Here is a 20,862-nt window from a genome sequence, read left to right on the forward strand (position 1 = left end):
ACATAAAACTACAGCTGGGATCTTTTTTTGGAAGCAAAGGAAATAGCTATAGCATGTTTTTTTTGTTTTTTTTTACCAAAGTCTTCACCAGTGCCTCTCATACACTAAATCACATATTATAGGTCCTTTATTCTTAACTATGAGAGTGTAAAAACTATAAAGCAGATTTGTTTCTTTTAGCTTTTAGGGAAAAGCAACAAATTATTATTAGTGAGTTTGGTTGGGAATATTAATGGAAAGATGACTTGAAACCAAAAATAAAGAGCTAAAATAAATAATTTTAGATGTATGGACCATTTGCAATGGATGTCTTAGCCATCTGATTTTTTGTATTATTATTATTGTTATTTGATTTTTAACCAGAGGAATCAACATCTTCTGGCCATAAAAAAGAATGAAGGTGTAAGGCACCTCTTAATTTTCTTCTCTTTTGAAAGCAAGATGTTACATCCACTTCTTCTGTAGTCTATAGTTTTTGCACAGATCAAGTCATGCCTATAAGCCCACCATTACAAACTCTATTTTCTATGTTAGGGATTTATTCTTCAGTGGATTTTGAAACCTTTGAGCAAAGAGAAGCTGCTTGGCTATGCTACATGATGCTAACCCAGCTAAGCCGTTTTTTGCTGCAGCTACATATTTAGGGTAGCAATACCAATCAAGCAATCAATCCATCAATCAATTCGGCTTTATTTGTGAAGCACTTTTCATACAGCAGTAGTGTGACAAAGAGTTTTACATAAACAGTAAATCTAAACAATATGACCTTGTGCATGGATTGGATGGAGGTTGGTAGGGAGTCAGGGGTCATGAGATTTAAGATTTTTAAGATTTTACTTTTATTGATCCCTGCAAGGGGAAATTTCAGTTTTTACACTTTGTAAGTCATGAACACACACATAGGCTGAAATATACACACACATGCAGAAACAGGATCCTATGGACATGCACTAATGGAGAGAAGCCAGAGTGATGGAGCGGCCCACAGTGGGCGCTCCTGAGCTGGTGGTGGGGAGGGGGTTTGGTACCTTGCTCAAGGGCACCTTGGCAGTGCTCAGGAGGTGATCTGGCACCTCTTCAGCTACCAGGCCAACTTCCATATTTGGTCCACACCGGGACTTGTACCAGGGAGCCTCCGGTTCCCAACCCAAGTCCCTACAGACTGAGCTACTGCGAATGCAGTCACAATCTTCTCTCTCTTTGCATAAAGAAAATATGCTGATATACAAGAAAAGTGCAAGTAAATTAATAACCTGTTGCACAGAATTGCTCGATGCCGTTTAATTTTGTAAATTCTGTAATTATTTATTTTAAAATCTAAAACTTGGGATCATCAGCCACTGCTGGGAAGAATGATGCTCACTTTTGATTTTTGATATGGTGGCGTTCCTGCAGGTGAAGTTCAAAAGTCAAGCCAGAGAGAGGTGACTTAGGGCCCTTAAAAAGTATTATTAGATAAGGCAATCACAGGCCTGTGGATTACAGTAATCCTATCTGCTAGCGTTGGGTATCACACACACATCACATTCCAGCACAGCAGAGGAGGAAGATGGAGGTCACTGCTAGATGTGCTGCTGTGCTCTTCCTCCTGCTTCTCTCCCAGGGTAAGTCACCTGTGCACCTGCGTCAGGGATATTATTCTATGATAATGCATTTTGACCTTATCCTCGCTGCTTCTGACGGTTTGATTGTTCTTTGAATCAATGCAACTTGCAGTAACATGCAGAACATGTACTGCAGCTAACCTGGAGTTTTTGACATGTTGAATTATAAAGTTGTTGATAATAAATGAGAACCTTTCATTGCAAGTGGCTTTAAAAAAAATTGTGTTGTTGTTGTTTTTAACCTAAATGTACATTTCAGACACATGCATACAAACCTCACAGTTGTGTTAATCAAATGCAAAATAATTGTCATAGTGTTTCTATATGTTTATGATCCTAATTTTCTTCTTCAGCTTTTACTTTTGATTTTAAACACTTGCTCTTACATTTCATGCATCCGTTGATGTTCCACAGCTCTGATAACTGTTAACTCCCAGGAGGTAAGATCATCTAAAAACTAGTTTGAAATGTGGTTTTAACTCACTCTAGGCGCAAAACTCTGCATTAACTCCTCCCCGTATGTCCCTCAGGAGGGGGAGGATGTCCAGGAGCAGGAACTGCAGGAGGAGGACCAGGAGGTCATCGAGACATGGACCAGCAACATGAAAGCGTGCACCTGTGACTGCGAGTCTCCAGAGTCACCGACAAGTGTCCCACCTGTGCTGCAGACCTCACTCCCGCCACCCACACCCACACCCACACCTCAGGGTTTCACACTGGACTGCATGCCAGGTGAGGACTTCCCCCGGGTTCACATGATTCTGTAGATTTCTTTTACTTATCTGCAGAAAAAAAGGATGCAAACAAGGTCAAAGACACAGCAGGAAACATCAGGTGTAGATTATTGATGGCCTGGATCGTATCCTGTGGCTGTTTAGAGAGAGCTCAAGCTGGTTTGATGGATCACACACCTCATGGTACCTGACTGTGTCCTCAGCCGTGCTGCACAATCACCTTTATTATACCCTTTTTTTTTTACCTCTGTTTTAGTAGTTTGAGTTGAAATGTCTTGGAATTGTAGGAAGATAAAGAGAACTAGAAAGCTAAATGCCATTCAATAATCTCATTACCTGCGCAGGAATGTGATGAGCAGATTATGGAGCCCAAAATAGAGGCATGCCCTTCACTTCACAGCTTGATACAGGGCAAAGCAGCGCACATCAGATGATCATCGTCTTCTGCCGTGTCAGGGAAGACTTCTGAGAATCAGACCTCACTGTGAGCAGGATCACGGCAGACGGGACGGTTTAATGGAGGATAGGATTGTGATGCCAGTCAGATGTTACATGCACACACTTCTTAGAAGAAGGTTTTCCTAAAGTACTTGCTGCAGCACCATTTTTTTTTTATTACGTACTGAAAAGAAAGAAGCAGTGGATTGGAGGAGTTTTCATGGTTAGTAAACCAAAGCAGCCTACCTGGTACCTTATAAAGAGACAGAAAATGTGAAGCCCAGACCAAATCTAGTCTGAACCGGTTCTTTTCGTGTGTTTTAATGGTTACATATTTGTAGTTGAAGAACTTTTAGCACCACATAAAGTAAATCTCTGCTCTCTGCAGAATGCCCGTACCACAGAGCCCTCGGCTTTGAATCTGGATCAGTGACGTCAGACCAGATCAGCTGCTCCAATCAGGACCAACACACAGGCTGGTACTCGTCCTGGACCCCTGACAGGGCTCGCCTCAACAACCAGGGCTTCGGGTACGTAATAAAAACCTGGGACTAAAGGCCCAAGGTTAAATTTCACTGCTAAGAACTTTAAGTATTCATCATTATTCATGTTCTCTGTACTTATTTTTCTCTGCTAAAAATTGTGAGAACAGGTTGCCTTAACTGGCAGGTGGATTCAGGGGGCGGGTCCAGGTAGTAATAGGTTGGACAGTGTAATTGACCACCAGGGCAAGTTTCAGAGATCATAAAGATGGCTAAGTACACAAATTTGTCAAAATTATACAGAATTAAGCAGAGATCCATCTGGGATGTTGTGGGTGTGTCCGTTGAATGCACCAAAAACCACACCCACTCACAGGAAAGGCTCAACACAACTACATCAAAACTGCAGACTGTAATTTTGAAACTTGAAGTAACTGCAAAAGAGCGGGAGAACTGAAGATGCTGTAGGGCTCAGTGATTTTATACCATTATAGCGCTGGGGGGGGGGGGGGGGGGGGGGATTATTCTAAGGACCCTAACTGTGTCACCAAGCCCTCCATTTGGCTCCGCCCCCCAAAAATGTAATCTTAAAGTGATAGAAAACGTTCTTTATTGACTAAATCCATAATTCAGTCAATGATCCTCAGTCTTTTCATGTTTAAAGCAACTTTTTATCCAATATTTACACGTGTCTAGAGATCTGATTTAGCTTTAAACAGACTTTCATGTTTGTAGTTACAGTGGATATGATGCGTGGATACAGGTACTTTCAATTATTGCTATTTTGGATGTGGGTGAGCACACAGATAGTTCATGAAACCTCTGCATGAGTCAATGCTGCAGTTAGGCCTCTTCGGTCCATAAGCTCTGATGTCTTGTAAGCCTGCTTTGGGCTGCACATATTGTTTATGCATGATACAAATCAAAATCATATATATCACATGTTCATGACTATTAGGTGTGCATGGCTGTCCAAGTATAACGACCAGTACCAATGGATCCAGATCGACCTGCAGGAGGTGGGCGTGGTGTCGGGGATCCTCACTCAGGGCCGCTGCGATGCTGACGAGTGGCTCACTAAATACAGCGTCCAGTATCGCTCTGTGGAAACACTCAACTGGATCTATTACAAAGACCAGACAGGGAACAACAGGGTGAGGACTCAAAACTGTAAGCAGTTCATTTCAACGTTTTTAGGATTCTAACAACTTTTTTTAACGTTTAACATTATGGCCTGTAGTTCAAAAAGACCTTATATGTGAATATGAGGAGTTTTGCAGCACATTATGTACAGTTTGAAGTTAGAAAACAGCTTTGAGGGGGATTTCTTTGTACTTCCTGTAATCTGTGTTTTACAAACATTGTAGCGGCTCACAAAAGCATTATTGGTCGATGCCATTTAATAAAGTTAAAACAGAAATGAAGAGCCTCACAACACCCAGGAAGAGGAATGTCAAGGTGATTCATAGGGGATACAGTTTTTTTTTCAAATATAACGTAATGTAAATATTATTCATGTTGAAAGAATTGAGCTTTGATTCAGTTAGGAAAACTTTTTTTTTCAAAACAGATTCTATTATTAAAGTTTTGCAGATGAAGCAGAAATGTTAGCTCAAAAACGAGCTTTAAACACACAAATTTAATGAAAAGTTTTAACGCTGAATTTATTGATCTTGTAAAGGCATAAATGTTGGGAATGTTATACGCTGGTAACAAGAACCAGCAGATGTTGTGTTTCCAGCTTCTTGTATGGGAGGATTATCTGCCTTATTAAATGTAAAATGATACACACATACATATTCAATATGCTATGAAGTCTTTGTTTTCAATCTTATTTGAACAAAAAAAAAAACTGTGGATACTATAGCTGTGAGTTCGCCTCAATAGGGATTTCTTTTAAATTTTATTTGAACTTCTTTTTGACCTTTTTTACAAACACTTAAATATCTGTGTAGTGAAGAATGAGCACATGAATGATGACCAAATGTAAAAAGCAAGGCCACAGAACAAGACATCTTCAGATGTGATTAAGGGACATGATTTGGGTTTCAAGTCAAACTTCTTCTTTTTTTACAATATTGTTAAGTATGGGAAAATGTGTTTTGCTGCCTTCAAGTCAAGAGCAGAAATGAACCATCTGTTTAACTGAGGAGATTATTTCATTTGATAACATAAAAAAAGGTAAATAAACCAGATGCAAAGCCTTTTTGCGTTTACTCAACTAAAAGGCTTTGACACACAATATGTTGAGTCAATTTAGTTTCAGAAGTTTAACAACAGTATCTATAGATACCTTCTTAGATACCACTAAGGTCTACTAACATACTGAAGTTGGAAAAACGTACATTTCAAATTTTGATAAGATGATATCTGTGTGTCCTCATAGATTGAAAACATACATCAACTTACTTTTTAAAAGTTTTCTGAACTCTTCTTTTTCTACAGTGCATAAACAACCAATAAGAAGTTAAAAGACAGAAAATTGGGCACTGGTTGCATAGTGGTTAGAGTGTGACCCCCATAAACAGAGGCTGCAGTCCTCTTAGCGAGTGGCCCAATTTCTAAGCCAACCTGAGCGCTTTTCCAGCATGTCATTTCCCCACGCTCTCGCCCTTATGTCTGACTCTATCCCAAAAAAAAGACATATACAAAATAAAGTTATGTGGTGTTTCTTTGCATGCAGTTTACTGAATCTCTGTTCCTCAGGTCTTCTATGGGAACTCTGACCGCTCCACCTCGGTCCAGAACATCCTGCGTCCTCCCATCATAGCTCGATACATCCGCCTGCTGCCGCTGGGCTGGCACACCCGCATCGCCATGAGGATGGAGCTGCTGATGTGCATGAACAAGTGCAGCTGAAGACGAAAAAACCGCCTGCTTTTCCCCACAACATCCATCATTCCCTGTCAGCCTGCACTTCAAAAAAAAAAAACGAGGACAACGATGCAGCAGTTATGACACTTTACGACCAAAACATGTCGACTTAGTCCGAGCAGCTGGATATAAATCAAGCATCTATCCGTCTTACTAATGTGGACACCATGCATACATACAGGAGGGTTTCCAGATTAAAATGTAGATTTAAAGACTTCATTACTCCTGTTATTACTTAAACTTTCTGTGAATCAGAGCAAACATTAAGAAAAAGATTCTGCAGGTTACAAGACTCAAATCAATGTTGTTTTATTTGAGATTTACTGTTACATATGTAAACATGAATATTCTAAAATGGTTAAGCATTCGTTGGTGTATTTATGTTCTCATGTAAATGCTTTGTTGAAAAAAAAGAAAAGAAAAGCAGATAAACACTGACTATGCTACCAATTTGTGTAATTAAAGCACAAAATTAATACTTGATTTCATTTAAACAGTTGATAAACATCCTCTGTTATAAATATTACCAAACAAGTAGTCACACATCAGTATTAATATAATACACGGTGCTCCTTCAGCCAAACAAAAAATCCAAAGAGAGAGAGAGAGATGTATTGTGTCGGGTACAGAGTGTGCACAGTCCTTACAGATTGCACATTACACAATACGACACTGTAACCATGGTCTCAGTGTGTGACTGCGTTCGCTTCAGTCCTCGCACACCGCAAACATGATGAACGTGACGGGAGGGAAGAATTTACAGAGTCAGAGCGAGATTGCCGAGCCGCACAATCTCTTCAAAGTGTAACATTACCAAGCTTAGGATCTGTTGTCGGCTAAGCTACTTTCATGGCACTTTAACCCAAACAGAAAACAATATTACGGCACAAAACTTCACCCCCCCCCCACTGTGCTGCGGTGTTAAGATTTCTCACAAGCTAAACTCCCAAGTGGTTCAGGGAGTGCAATCAGTTAAAGATACACAAGTGCAGTGATTCCCAACAAGCGCGGGGATACTTCTGCTGTTACAACAGACTTCACTGGAAAGAGTTTAGAGTCTGAACTTATTTAAATCCACAGAGATAATCAACTGATTAAACTAGAGTTCAGCTGTAGCCTCACACCTGAACATTTATTTAATATTTGTAAATGAGGACACGACCTGCACGATACGAGACAAATGATAACATTGTTCCATGTTGTGGTTACAATATGAAGTGAGATAAATACATTAAAACTTTAAATAAAAGCCCATCCCAATTTAATCCCCCAGTCCCTTTTACTAGGCTGGTGCTGCTGCACGTTTGACAAATCCAGGCAGGTCTCCATTAGAGGCCCCGATGTGTTCAGTGTTGGTTAGTTTGAGGATTAAATTATATGAGTCTCCCTCTCTCCTAGACAGCGCAGCAGCTTGTTATGGAAGAGCTGTCTTACAAAGTGAAACCAAATCAGTGATTTTTAACTACATTTATTCATCGACATCCTTCATTTTTGTACACTTTTAAATATTCTTTCTAGTGTACATTTATAATCTCATGGTCTTTCCCATCTTTGTTGTGCACGAGTTAAAGCCTGTCTTGTATTGACGCCTGTCCCAAATAAAGGCAGGGTCATTTTCATTTTTGATCCACTATAAGGTAAATAAAAGCCCGGGCTATAAATAGAAATGTTATGGTAAATATGAAAGATTTACATTAGCTATCACTCACAGTTTCCATGTGTATCCCAAATGTTTTAGAAAGACCTTTTTGCAAGATGTTTCTCTTGAATCCAAAATTTAAAATTTAAAAAAAATTGGCACCACTTAATGGTGCCAATTTTGTGCCAATTTTTGTGCTAGCTGATAGCTAGCTTAAATGTTGGGAACCACGGCACATTAACACCTAGAATGGCTTTTGTGTTCCTCTAGCTGCTGCAAAATGGAATATCTAACAATGAGAAAAAAAAAGGTATATAAATCACATTTTTACAGCTGTTAAACTTGCTCTACATTTTGGATGCATGTGTAAATGAATTCAACTGATTACACGAGAAGAACCAGCTGGAAGGTGCTTGTGTTAAATCTTTAAGTATGAAATGAGCAACAAAGAAACTTCCATATGAGGGTATTTATCATACGTCTAGAACTGGATTAACTGGATCCTTGAAGTTTATACTGTATAATCAATCCTTAAAGGTGCTTCATAACTCTTTTTTATAAGTACAGATTCCAGTCAATAACTGTAGATTATATTATTTACCATAAAGGATAACTGTTGAAGTCTGTGTGAGGAGGAACAGTCATGTTTTTGTTCTTTTTGAAATGACTGAGGCGTTATTATAGCTTACATTGTACATGTGTTTCTTATATGTTATATATTATCTCCACATATTGTGCATGAGGAGTCCGTGCCTAAATGTAGGTTAGTGCATGGTGAGCTCAGTCAGTAGATGCAGTGCTTTGTTTTCGCCTACAGGGGACATTGTTGGTTAGGATTTCTGTCAGTTAATGGCACCATATATAGAGTCTAAAATGGCTGCATTACAAAAAGACATAAAACCCCTAAATACTCTTAAAAGAACAAATATATTGAAGCTTTATAGATTGTCAGTGCCAACTCAGAAAAAAATGCACTTTGATTTCAAGAACAAAACCACTTTGACTTGTTTTTGCCCATTTGAGCGTCTTTAACCAGTCTGAATGAAGAGCTCCAGTCCCGCGTGAGATGATGAACACAAAGTAAAGTTAGCGACGTCACCGACCTCTAATGTAACAACTGATAAAACTTGATTTAGAATGCCTTAGATAGTCTTAAGGAAATACTACGCAGTAAAAGGTACTAGATTTCTATATTGAATAGAAACAAAAATACTTACACTTAAAATCTACACTTGATCTATCCATTTATATATATATTTAATTTGCAATATATTTACTTTATAATACAAATTATAATCAGAATTACAGAAGTATTAATATAAAGTCTATCAAACATGGAAGCTTTAAAAAAAATTGAGACAGAAAAAGGCTTTTGGCCCGTTTGCAAGCAGAGTTTAAAACTGAGGGTTTAGTATGTTTATGTGTGTGTGTGTGTGTGTGTGTGTGTGTGTGTGTGTGTGTGTGTGTGTGTGTGTGTGTGTGTGTGTGTGTGTGTGTGTGTGTGTGTGTGTGTTCAGCAAGTGTACTGTTACAGGAGGAGGAGCGACAGAGGGGACAAGAAGGAGTCTGTAGTTGCTCTAAGAGCAGTAAGGTGACTTGGATCACAGAGCCGTCTCTTTTAGGTCATTCAGGTTCGGCATGCGGGACCTGGAGGGCCGTCCGAAGCCGTGCCCGTTCTGGCCTCCCTTGATGCTCATTTGCTCGGGGTAGGGGTTTCCCTCAGGGCGGCCCAGGGCAGTCGGGTGCCAGTTGGACTCCAGCTGTCCGGGCAGTGGGTAGGCGGTCTGGCGGCTCTTCAGCTGGGGCGTGCTGACCCCTGAGTGACCGCGGTTCTCTGGATTTGGCAGCGGCTGGTAGCGCATGTCAGACGGAGCCGTCTGATTGGAGGACGAGGACGAAAGGTGCAGGAGTTTGCGCAGAGACTTCAGGGGCTGACTCTGAGAGGAGCGATGGACAGAAGACATATTTCATTCATATTTTAGAACAACAGTCAAAAACAAAGTGAATGAATAAAAATAAATAATAAATATCGCTCATTTCATCAGAGTCTGAAGACACTTAGCGACAACCCTGGAACAATAAACTGTGTAATAATTTAAACATGAATAAAAGAGACACTGAAAAGTAAAAAAGAAGTTAAAACTAGTAATAAACAAATAAACACACAAATGAAAATGATTTGGTTTTTGGTTCTTTTAAATTATTTTGTGCTCTTGTTTGTTTCACTCAAAATGAAGGAGAAGCAGAAATTAATAACACTTAGGAAATAATAAAATATGTGTTGAATCTAAATGATTATGAACAGGAAGTGTATTAAAGTAGTGTCTCTTTATCTTTATTTATAATTAATCTTATTAAGTTGGAACAGATTGGAGATCACTGAGTTGAGCTAGTTAGTTGACGTGTGTGTTAAATGCTTGATGTTGTTGCTTACCGGAGAGTGTGAGTCGGACAGTTTCTCCGGAGGCCAGTCCTTGTCTCTGTCTCGGTCCCGGTCCTGGTCCCGGTCTCTGCTCTTGTCTCGGGACCTGTGGCGGCTGCTCTGATGACCCGACGACCTGGAGGACTTCTGGATCACCGTGTCCACACCTTCATTGGGAACCTTATCACAGCAGGTAGAGACATCAATCCACCTGTCAGTGGTTATCATTTGACACCATCGCTCTCCACACAATGTTGAGGACGACAGGAAAGACACTAAATGTGCTGAATTTTATTTTGAAAGTACAAAAGAGTATGGAGTCACTAGAGTGCCAAAATAGAGAATTAAAAAACAGATGTGGGAAAAACACTTATAAAGAAACCCTAAAAAAAATAAGAAGTGATTTTCATACTTTTCAGAAAATATATATACATTTATTTTTTTAAGGTTCAACTATTTCTTTATTTATCTGTTTTAGTCCCTCATTTTTTCTCATTGTCCTCTAACAGATTTCTTTTTTGGCACTCGGATGACTCCATAATAATTTGTCTCTCATCTGTATTTTGAGAAACGAGGCTTTATATAGAGTTCTATTTAAACTTCTACTTTGAATATGTTTGTGTGTTTCCTGTTGTCCCTCTGTAGTTATTCTCGGAGACAGACCTTTTCATTGTTTGGCCACCAATATAACATAACATGCACAACATGAAGCCGGACACTCGAAGAGTTAATTAAAAATGAAGAAGATTTCCAGATTGATTAGATTCTGTGGGGAGATTTTTTTAATATTTATACAATCTGTGAAATATCTGAAGCCTGAGAGTTTTTCAAACGGTCGACTCATTATGCAGCCATTTTCCACCGACTTGAGTCTGACTGCCTGATTCCTTGAGGCCAGATTGTGTTTATTTGTGCTCTGTCATCAGCTGTAACCCCCTCTCAGAGAGTGAACAGACTGAGCACAAAAATAGAAATGTGAAGGGAAGACAGATCTCCAACACCTGTCTCCTTCTGAACGTTTACTAGCACTGAGGTGGCAGTCAGTTTGTCAGGTTCAAATGTTCAAAAACATCTGAAATTTAGCCACTTCGCCACTTGACCCCCCCCTCCCCTTCCCCCTCCCCCTCCCCCTGACTGATGTCTTTAGTCTAATCATGACTTAAAATACAGATCAGATTTGATGTTCTTGACTAAAAATTGAAAGCTCTCTTGTTTATCCTGAGTTCATGAATACAGAGCTGCTGTCAGGGCGTCGGCTACAATTTAAATCTGAATCAAACACAAAAACAACCAACCAGATCCGTTCGTTTCACAGGACACAGCTCTGTGTGTTAGTAAATATTTTCAATTAAAATATATAAAAATATCCACAATCTGAACATTCAAAGGATACTGCCTCATCCCAATTACACCAAATGATATCTGTAGTGATTATGTTCCTGATAGATGGATCTGACTGGTTCATGTCAGCAGTGGTGGACAGAAACAAAGGACATTTACTTGAGTACTCTACTTTACTTGAGAATTTTTTTTTTTTGTGGAAACATGTGACTTTAACTCGACTACATTTGAAAGACAAATATCGTACTTTTGGACTCTGGTTACTCGCTTCTTTTGCTCTGAAGTCAGCGAATTCATTTTCTTTTCCTGTTTTGTTGCTGCATCTGTATGTGGCACGTCTCTGTGGTTGAATGAAGAGCAAACCCAACTCAGAAAAGATTAAGTAATGGTAATGATGTCCACGGCAGAGAAGGGGAAACCAATGTCCAAACTGTATCTTCAGTCCATGTTTGAAACATGAATGTTGTCTCACTGTGGAAAGCCTGGCTGACATTCTCCCTGCTCATCAGGTATTTTTGGTTGCTCCTTTTATTGTCCTGTTTATTTTGGAGCGGCCAATCTGGAAATCTGTAGCATGTGAGTTAGAGAATGTAAATAATCACAACATAGCAGAATGTTACTCAGGTATTCTTGACTGCACTCAAGCATTGCGAAAATACAACAATGTTGTAGTGTAATGAAGTAGTTTGAATACTTCAGTATATTAAAAAGAAAGTCCTCCAGAACTTTAACTCAACTAATAATCTGACTGAACTCTCACATGTGTTGGAGGAATATTATTTGACCAAGAGTTTCTATACTTTGACTCAAGTCATGAAGTTGTTTACATTGTCCACCGCTGCATGTCAACAAACTAGTTTCTACGTTAATGAATACTCACAAAACAATCAAGGAATATACTCAAAGGGGAATTCTGCCATTTTTAAACCTAGGCCCTCCTTTTTTTAATATATATATTTTTGTGGTGAAAATATGTTCAAAAACTTGAGGAATTGCTCCATTAATCTGCTTCAGCCTGCAGCCGCGATCAAAGTGTAATGGCTCCAATGTAATCCTGGGGGGCAAATGTATTACAACAGACCATCTATGTTGTTTTTACCTTGACAGACTCAGTGTTTGACATCATAACAAAGAGCATCATCCCTACAGAGACAGACCTTTTTGCTCAAGAATAAGATGCTACATCGCTCTCTTCAAAGCCAAAAGACTCCATAGAAAAAAAAGGAGTCTACTGCAGGAGCACAACCCCTGCAGGGTATGGGACTGTCACTTTAGCAACAGCAGAATGACCTCTGACCACCAACACGGGAGCAGTCATCCTTTAGTCCTAGAGAACATTTCTGCCAGCTGAAGACAGATTCTTTTCATTTGTCCCTGAGATAAGACACCTGAACAACTAGGGCTGTCACAATACCAGAGTTTTAAAGTTGTCATAAATCACATGATATCTTAACATGATTCAAGTAAATCAATACCTGTTTTAATACCATCCACAATGCTCTCTTTCTTTTGGTTCATAATATGAGAATATCTGAAGTGTTTCTAAAGCTTTGCTAATTTTTGATACGATCAATCATTAAAGTTACAGAGATCGTATCATTAAAAAAACAAGGTATCTAAAAGTATCAAAGTATATAGGACTTTGACAATCTTAAAAACAACAATGTCACTAAATGACTGAATGAAATGGGTTTTCCAGGATGTAAAGATGTCACATTGAAATTGACGTATGATCTTTTGGATTAAAACACAAAGTCATCATTTTGTTGGACCTTTTGTTAAATGATGTCAAAACTAGCTTAAATAAAATCATCAGTTATGATCAAAAAAACATTTTCTTAAGGATCATAGCGACCCTGGACACCCAGTTCTTTTCAATTCATCTTTAGGTCTACAGTATTTGTTTGTGTTGTTTATTCCCTCAAGGCTTCCTGAAAATGCCACGGATGGATGAACAGCATGAAAACAATATTATCTGGCCTTGGTGCTGTCTGCTTGAAGGTACAAAAAAAGCGTCTCTCTTAGAAGAGGGGGAACATTTGCCCTGAAAGATTACGTTCAAACAATTACAAACGGTTTCGTGGCTTCAGGCGACTAATCGAACAATTTCCAGACTTTTCTTTTACCCTGTTAGTCATCTCAACATTATGTAAGAAGAGAGCCCAGGTTGAATAATACCACAATTCACCTCCAGGTCAAAAATCAAACAATTAATCAGTAGTGATTGGTGTTATTTCTGCATGCTGTGAGAGGAGGTGAGTAGGATAGTGAAAAACAGATGTACCATGGGAGAGGACACTACAGGGAGGACTCTCACAGAGGAACTATGCTTTATGTTATTCTTTGGGCTAAATAGTGGGAAAAGACATTTCTTGATGACAGGCGGCCTTCCGTCAGGGGCTTGAATCTGGAATAAAGAGGAACATGACTGGTGGCACAGGGAGACATGATGCACATGACAACAAGAACACATGGTTTTACAACTGTGTCACAGTGCTACAGTAATAAGACAAAATGCATTAAGAGAAGGGGCAGACAGAAATATGCATGGCATCAAGAGCATCCAGACACAGCTTACACGATCAGACGTACTGTACATGCAAGTTACCATTTGAGATTTTTTCTTTTTCTTCTTTATTGCTCTGAAGAAACCCTGCTTCTCCTTTTCTTTGGAGGGCTCTGAGTTCAACACTACAGTGTCTGGGCCAGTCCTGGAAACAAAACAAACAGTATCCAATGTGCAACTTAAAATCTCAATGACCTCCTAATAAGACTGGCGGTGTCTGTTAAAGCAATTTAATCTGCCAGAAAACTGCTTTACAGAGGAAAGTAGAGTTAACAAATGTGTGTATTTAAGTTGCAGAAAAGAATGGTGAATTTTCTTTTTAAAGTTCTGTTATGGTTAATAAAGATAAACCAGCGGCTAATACCAGGGGTCGAAGGTCGGCTGGCGTTTGGAGTGGTTGGATAAACCCGAGCCGTCGCTGGAGCCCCGGCTCTGACCTCTGCTGTCGTGAAAGGAGTTGTCTGGCCGGGGAGAAGGGACTGTTCAACAAACACAACAAATATGTTCATGGTGGTAGGAGAGGCAGCATCAACTGTTCAGCCCACCGCTCCAGACTTAAAGAGATATGCAATCATTGAATGGTTTTGTACAGACAAACAAAATTTCAATGTCTTATGAGTTAAAACATTTACATTTAATTTAGCGCCTACTTGTTGGTAAAAACGTTTCTTTTATTAACATATACCTGTAAAACTACATATCCCTCAGATGTATTTAAGTAGGGGCTGTTAAGTGTGAGTTAGCAGTAGCTCAGTATGCGGGGACTTGGCTTTGCAATTGGAGGGTCACAGGCTGAAGTCCCAGTATGGACCAAAGTGTGAAGGTTTGGGTCTGGTAGCTGGAGAAGTGCAAATATATACTTCCTGGGCACTGCTGTGTTGCCCTTGAGCAAGGCAATCCCCAATTTCTTGGGGATTCCTCACTCTGACATCTCTCCATCAGTGCACTGTGTATTCCTGGTCAACGTTTGATTAGTATGCCTCAACAACAGAGTGAAAAAAAAAACACCTTTATTTTCACTCTGGAAAATGGAATCCTTGCCTTCTCTAGACAATTTTGAAAACACTTAACACTTAACATCACTATTGATATCTGCACAAACATCTAGTATGGTTCGGAATGAAAACTAGACTAAAATCCTACCCACACTGCCTTTAAGTCAAGCCTGATGAATGAACATACAATTTGCATGAAATAACACTATAAAGTGCAGTAAACAGCAGTCAAGTGTCTGATACCTGAGCATGAATAGACAGAGCTGCTCTCCTCATAGCAGTGAAAGAAAAAGAAATCAGTGTGACTAAACCAACCTCTGTAGAAGCTGCCCACCCTCCGAGGCATGGATTCACTGTAGATGTTGCGGTTCTCTTTAGACGAGCCCCCATCTTCTGTTTGCTGGTCATGATATAAGCCCACCTGAGTCACAACACAAGATCTTGTCACATAAAAAACTAAACCTCTCTATCTGAGCTGATATTTTTATATACCTAAAAGAAAAACAATAAAGGGGGCATGTGTATTGATTTTCACTTTGTCATTTCATTAAAACAAAACATTTAGGCTGTATTAATATATATATCAAACTGCTCTGGTGACAAGCTTGTATGTGCAATCATAGGTAGTCACATTAAAGGCAGGCAAAGCACACAGAGAAAATGAAGAGGCATCTGATGCGCGGAGAAGGAAACAGAGAGAGAGAGAGAGAGAGAGGGAGAGGGAGAGATAGAGATAGAGCAGTTCATGACAGCAGCATCCACCCACATCCAGTCTACCGAGAGTGCGGATGTGGGTGGGGAATGGTGGGTGCAGGCAGAATGTCGGACCTCGCTTTTTTTCCGCTGTGTGTGAAAAGATGCGGTGTTGTCCCTTGTTGAGTCCCTTATTGGGGGTCTGCTGTGGATGACCTCAGTGGGTGTCTGGTCACTCTGTTAATGGAGACATGAGCGAAGCATGACATGAGCTCAGCTTTGCAGCGCACAAGTACAATTACAAGCACACATTTGATAAACTATACGAGTGTATACAGTATACATGCATATACAGGTCACATCATTATCTCTATATCCTAATATTTAAGGATAAAAATGCATTTATGTTAATTCTGACATTCTTAGAAATCCGGGAAACTAATTAATAAGATCTGGCTGAAAACTGGAACACACATCGTGATATTTTCAGATGCCATGAGTATAAATCCTGTTGTAGAAACTGAGACTGAGGCAGAGTTATCCAACACAACCTGGTGTAGGCACTGATTAGATCATGTAGGCTTTTCTTAAACTGGTAGAGGTTTGATGTGGGCTGATGACTGACCCTACTCATGTCTTCTTCTCTGGAGGAGCCCCCAGAGTGGCGAGGCAGCGTGCGGTGCTGCAGCTGAGGAGACAGGAGCTGTAGGCTGCTGGCTCTGGTGGGCCCGCCCTGCCCCACCACTAGCCCCTCTTCTGCCCCGTGTGTTCTCTGGTGGTCCCTACGTACGTACATGGAGTGGCGGTGCGGCCGCTGCTGGGAGGAGAAGGGGCTTGTGTACCCCTGGCCATAAGTCAGAGGGTCATGTGGGGCGGACAGGGAGTGAGAGTGGCTCCTTTCGATGCCACCCTCCCCTGGCTCCAGAGTATCCGGTGACTTAGCCTCCTCGGAGGACTTGTGGCGGGCCGACGAGCGTCTGTAGGATGAGTCCAGGGTGTTGCTCTCTCTTTCTGAGCGCATGCTTCCTCTGCTAATCCCACCAGGTCCCAGTCGGTCCATCCGGCGGGCTGCTGGGCTGCCCGGAGCTGTGAGGTCCAGGCAGCTGGAGGGAAAATAGCGAGCTGTTGGCTCGTCAGCGTAAAGATGCACATCGTTTAAGTTCCCCACTGACTTGGCATCACTAAGCGTGCCGTAGCTTTTAGATAAGTTCAGGTAGCTAAACTTGGAGGGGTTTGAGCTGTGAGCCTCCATGTAGTTGTGTCGACTGTGTTTTTCCCCTGACTGAAGCGTGTTGGTCTTTCCCTCTACAAAAGAGTGGCGGTTCTGCTGTGAGCGGAAGTTTGATTTTAGGTACTTGGCTCCTGGTCCATCTGAAACTTTGGACCCCAGGTTCATTTCAAAGTCCCCCTTGCTCTTGGCTTCCCCTGGGCTGAGCAGATGAGGCAGGTTGCTGCTGGCCAGGTCCATGCTGCAGGAGGTGGAGTGGTTGTAGATCTGCGGCTGGTAGTTCTTGGGATGCAGCGTGGGACTGAGGTTGATGGCTGCAGGCATGTTTCCGTTGAGGAAGCCGTCATTGCTGGGGAGGACGTCGTCATGCCGGGGCAAACTGGAGCACTCTCTACTGCTGGAGCGGTGGCTTCCGGAGCTCTTACCTCCATGGCTCCTGAGCGACAGCAGAGAGAGAAAAAGAAAGACATGAACATACTATCCACATAAATTCAGTTTTATGCAATAAATTACAGACTGATGATAAACCTGCAGACTTAGTTCAAATCAAAACCTAGATATTGAGGCATTAAGACTGACTCTTGGCGTTCCACAGGGATTAATCCTGGGACCCATACTCTTTTAAGGAAATATAAATGATACTTAGTCTGCGGTATGACGATAATTCAGTCACATTACTGAGTTCAAAATGTGTAAAGCCCAGTAAAGTGGAAAATCGGTATATGGCTAATGGGGAAAAAACGAGTATCACAACATTTTCTTGTCACCAAACGTAAATTTTGGGCCTCTGCACGGCCTGACTTTTGAGGAGATTACAGAATACAAATTTCTGTCAATTCTTTAATTCCAAAGATTCAGAAGATTTATTATTATATAGTTATTTTATAACTTTTTATATTTTAACCTATAATCAGCAATGCTTTTGATACTATAGATACATGTTTGCCCATTACTTATGCAGTTGTTTTTGTAGTAATTATGTTGATCATTATTCATACTGGATTGAGATCTTTTATGTGTTTTGTTATCTATAGGTAAATTGTTACAGAATAAAATAAACCTGATTAGAAATGTCCTTTAAGGCAATACGGAACATTCTTCAAAAGTGTCTCTGAAGTGATTGCTGCACATGATGCAGATAATATTCCTAAGGGGGCTGTTGACTGTCAACATTGGCCACAATTATATAAAAATTTAAATAAATTGTGAATGTAAATCACAGGAAGAACATGTAAAGCTTCCAATGGCTATAGTTCCCATTCTGACCTGCTGGGGGTGGTGTTGTCTCCATGGTGAGGCTTTCTCTTGGAGGAGCGGACAGGTGTAGGTGTAGTTGGGCCTGGTCGATCCACCAGCCGCAGGGTCTGGAAGGCGTGGTGGTTCAGGCTCTGCTCGGTGAGAAAGCGCTCTGTCGGGTTCAGCAGAAGCAGGTTCTGAAAACACAAAAACACACAGAGGGAGCCGGTGAGTCGAGGAGAAACCCTGAACATCCAGAGCTCCCAAACAAACTGAAACAGTCATGCTATCGTGAGTCACTGCCATTAACATAAAAGTCAGGCTGCAGCTACATTTAATTGTGTCTTCTTGTCACAAAACAAGCCAAACAATGATGTGAAATATAATGTGTGACATTTGCTTTTTGCTCGCTCGAATAAAAATATTTAATACCGTGTCTCCTTGGACTTTAATGAGCTCTGAATCTTCACACACAGTGTGGACTGCAGATAACCTTAGAACTCTTTTATACCTAAAGCTGCATTTCCTCAGCATCAACAGAACTAATTAAACAGACAGCATTGCATTTACTTTTATCATGCATTTCTGTTTAATTAATATCTAAACTTGACTCAACAAGCCTGATAAGTAACTAGAGAGATGCCTGTCCTTGCAGAATTCAGTCCTGAGATGACATTATGTTAGCAGTGAGTCATTATCTGCTGGGAAAAGCGCAAGTGCACAAGCACAGCCCACATTCTTGACATGGAGCTCCTGTTTACAGTGCAGACGCAGCAATAACAGCAGTGCTGGAACCGGGATGTGAGCCCAGAGATGCTGAAACAGTGAAGAGGCATCGTGCAGTCACGACGTAAACACTGCGATAATGATGCAATTATCACGTCTAGTTTGTGCAAAATGGTGTTTTCTGGTGAGTATCTTTTTTTACCCCTAGCATGTAAAAAGTAATACACTGAACCTGATAAAGAAGATAGAAATAAAAACATCCCTGCTCCAGAAATGCTTTGGCAGACTTGTTGAACCTGCGATCCAGTACCTTTAGCAGGTCCAGCAGGCCTCCGCCAATGATTCCCAGGTATCTTCGCTCCAGAGTTTGGGGGTGGTTCACAGCAGGGAACTTGAGAACATGAGAAACAGAGGATTAGAGTACAGCAAAAATGTTGTCATGACATATGTCCAAGTGATAAACGACTGAATAATAACAAATGTGAAGATTGACCAGGCACCTGTACTTTGATTGTCAGCTAGTGGAGTATGTGTAATCAAATCCTTTTCATTGCAAGTGATTTTAACCAACACAGCTTTGTTAATTCTGCCCGTATTGTCCATTTTTTTAACCTGGGACATCTATTTCTTTGCATGCTGACATTGTATATGTTGTCTTCAGTGACATGTCTGACTTCCATCCAATATATTCAGACAATGTTTAAAGTTTCTTATCAAACTGTGCATCAAACATCATGAAAGTATGGTGAAAAGTACTTCAGTAAATTATTTTAGACCAAGCTCTCACTCTTTTTCTCGCAGAAGCTTTGGGTTAAAATATGTCTGAAGATCTGTAGTTTTTTTCAAAGCATTAATACTCTTCAACACTACAACTCAATAAAACAGACATTGTTTTAATACAATTGGTATTAAAAAAAAGTATGGACGTACAATAACCTGAATAGGAGAAAGATCAGGGAGGTAAGTTCCTGCAGTGCTTTGTATGAAATCAACCTGATCTGGTAGTTTATTCTGAATTTTACAGCTGATGTTTAAAAGCAAGTACCATGACAGTGTTGGACTGACGGTTGGTTTTACTCACTAACCTGACATTTGAAGTCAGTGTAAGCTTCAATGTGCAGCTCGACTGAGGCACACGTGGAGGGAAATAATATAAAAGGAAAGTGCAAGTCAGCAGTTAAAGCAACATTATGAAGGGATTTGGTTCGGTGTGCTTTGGCGCCGACTGAAGGTCTCTAAGTGAAACTGCACTGTTGTAAAACACACAGCTCTGTTATGCCTCCCCCACTACTCCCCCTCACAGACAACGTGCATTTGTTGACAAGCAGAGGAGTAGTGTTGTGAGAAGCCAAAAAAACATGTCGACTGACAAGGTACAGCAATATTACAGGATTTTGCGCAAATATGACTCTGCTAGTGTCTACAGCCTGTAGTGGAGACATGGTGTAAGATGGATTTATTTATTTATATTTACACTTGCATTGGATGACTTTCTTCACCAGTAAAGCTGCTTCACATGAGACAACGAGGACACTGATAAGAATGCAGCGTGAAGCGTTACATCTCAAACTGTCATGAATAATAACATTATCATGTACACTCTGCTTCATGCTCGGTCACTCTCTCATTGTCTCGTATTCATGGGTCACCTTCCTCTTTCATCTCTTAGCCTCAGCCCTTGAATCAAAGTAACAAGAAGGGCAAACTGGCTAGTGGCATGAAGACAAACCATGGCCCGCTGCCAAACTTACATAGTGGTATAAACCAGGGACCGATGTGCTCTGTGGATATGGAAGAGGAGTTATTCAGCCTGTTGAAGGTTGTTGTTCTATTAGATCGACTTTGAAGCTATTTTAAGATGGAAAAGTTAATTTAGCTTGGAGC

The 20,862-nt window shown here is 40.6% G+C and overlaps 2 protein-coding genes across 10 annotated transcripts in view; one reads left to right on the forward strand and one right to left on the reverse strand.

The window, feature by feature from the left end:
* Nucleotides 1-1,518: 1,518 nt before the first annotated feature.
* Nucleotides 1,519-6,615, forward strand: LOC109981856 (retinoschisin). 2 transcript variants are annotated; one of them, XM_065956152.1, is made up of 6 exons: nucleotides 1,520-1,604; nucleotides 2,019-2,044; nucleotides 2,135-2,336; nucleotides 3,165-3,306; nucleotides 4,217-4,412; nucleotides 5,965-6,615. In XM_065956152.1, exons 1-6 carry the CDS (start codon nucleotides 1,550-1,552, stop codon nucleotides 6,115-6,117), a joined length of 774 nt encoding a protein of 257 aa, XP_065812224.1. In that variant the 5' UTR covers nucleotides 1,520-1,549; the 3' UTR covers nucleotides 6,118-6,615. The 2 variants fall into 2 exon arrangements, with proteins under 2 accessions (XP_065812223.1, XP_065812224.1); XM_065956151.1 differs by lacking the exon at nucleotides 2,019-2,044 and having other exon boundaries at nucleotides 1,519-1,604; nucleotides 2,094-2,336.
* A 2,563-nt stretch (nucleotides 6,616-9,178) lies between these two features.
* LOC109982518 (cyclin-dependent kinase-like 5) overlaps nucleotides 9,179-20,862 on the reverse strand; it is a 46,578-nt gene continuing 34,894 nt past the window's right edge. For 3 of the 8 annotated variants that reach the window (XM_065956144.1, XM_065956145.1, XM_065956146.1), the window contains exons 10-19: nucleotides 19,289-19,369; nucleotides 18,283-18,449; nucleotides 16,414-17,452; nucleotides 15,924-16,025; nucleotides 15,411-15,516; nucleotides 14,465-14,579; nucleotides 14,143-14,245; nucleotides 13,819-13,962; nucleotides 10,206-10,373; nucleotides 9,179-9,708 (exon numbers count right to left, since the gene is read on the reverse strand). In XM_065956144.1, the coding sequence (XP_065812216.1) occupies nucleotides 9,373-9,708; nucleotides 10,206-10,373; nucleotides 13,819-13,962; nucleotides 14,143-14,245; nucleotides 14,465-14,579; nucleotides 15,411-15,516; nucleotides 15,924-16,025; nucleotides 16,414-17,452; nucleotides 18,283-18,449; nucleotides 19,289-19,369 (2,361 nt within the window). In that variant the 3' untranslated portion in view covers nucleotides 9,179-9,372. The remainder of the gene's footprint in view (nucleotides 9,709-10,205; nucleotides 10,374-13,818; nucleotides 13,963-14,142; nucleotides 14,246-14,464; nucleotides 14,580-15,410; nucleotides 15,517-15,923; nucleotides 16,026-16,413; nucleotides 17,453-18,282; nucleotides 18,450-19,288; nucleotides 19,370-20,862) is intronic. The other 5 variants (XM_065956147.1, XM_065956148.1, XM_065956150.1 and 2 more) reach the window with 5 other exon arrangements.

Source organism: Labrus bergylta, chromosome 6, assembly GCF_963930695.1.
Source record: "Labrus bergylta chromosome 6, fLabBer1.1, whole genome shotgun sequence".
NCBI classification, from domain to species: domain Eukaryota; kingdom Metazoa; phylum Chordata; class Actinopteri; order Labriformes; family Labridae; genus Labrus; species Labrus bergylta.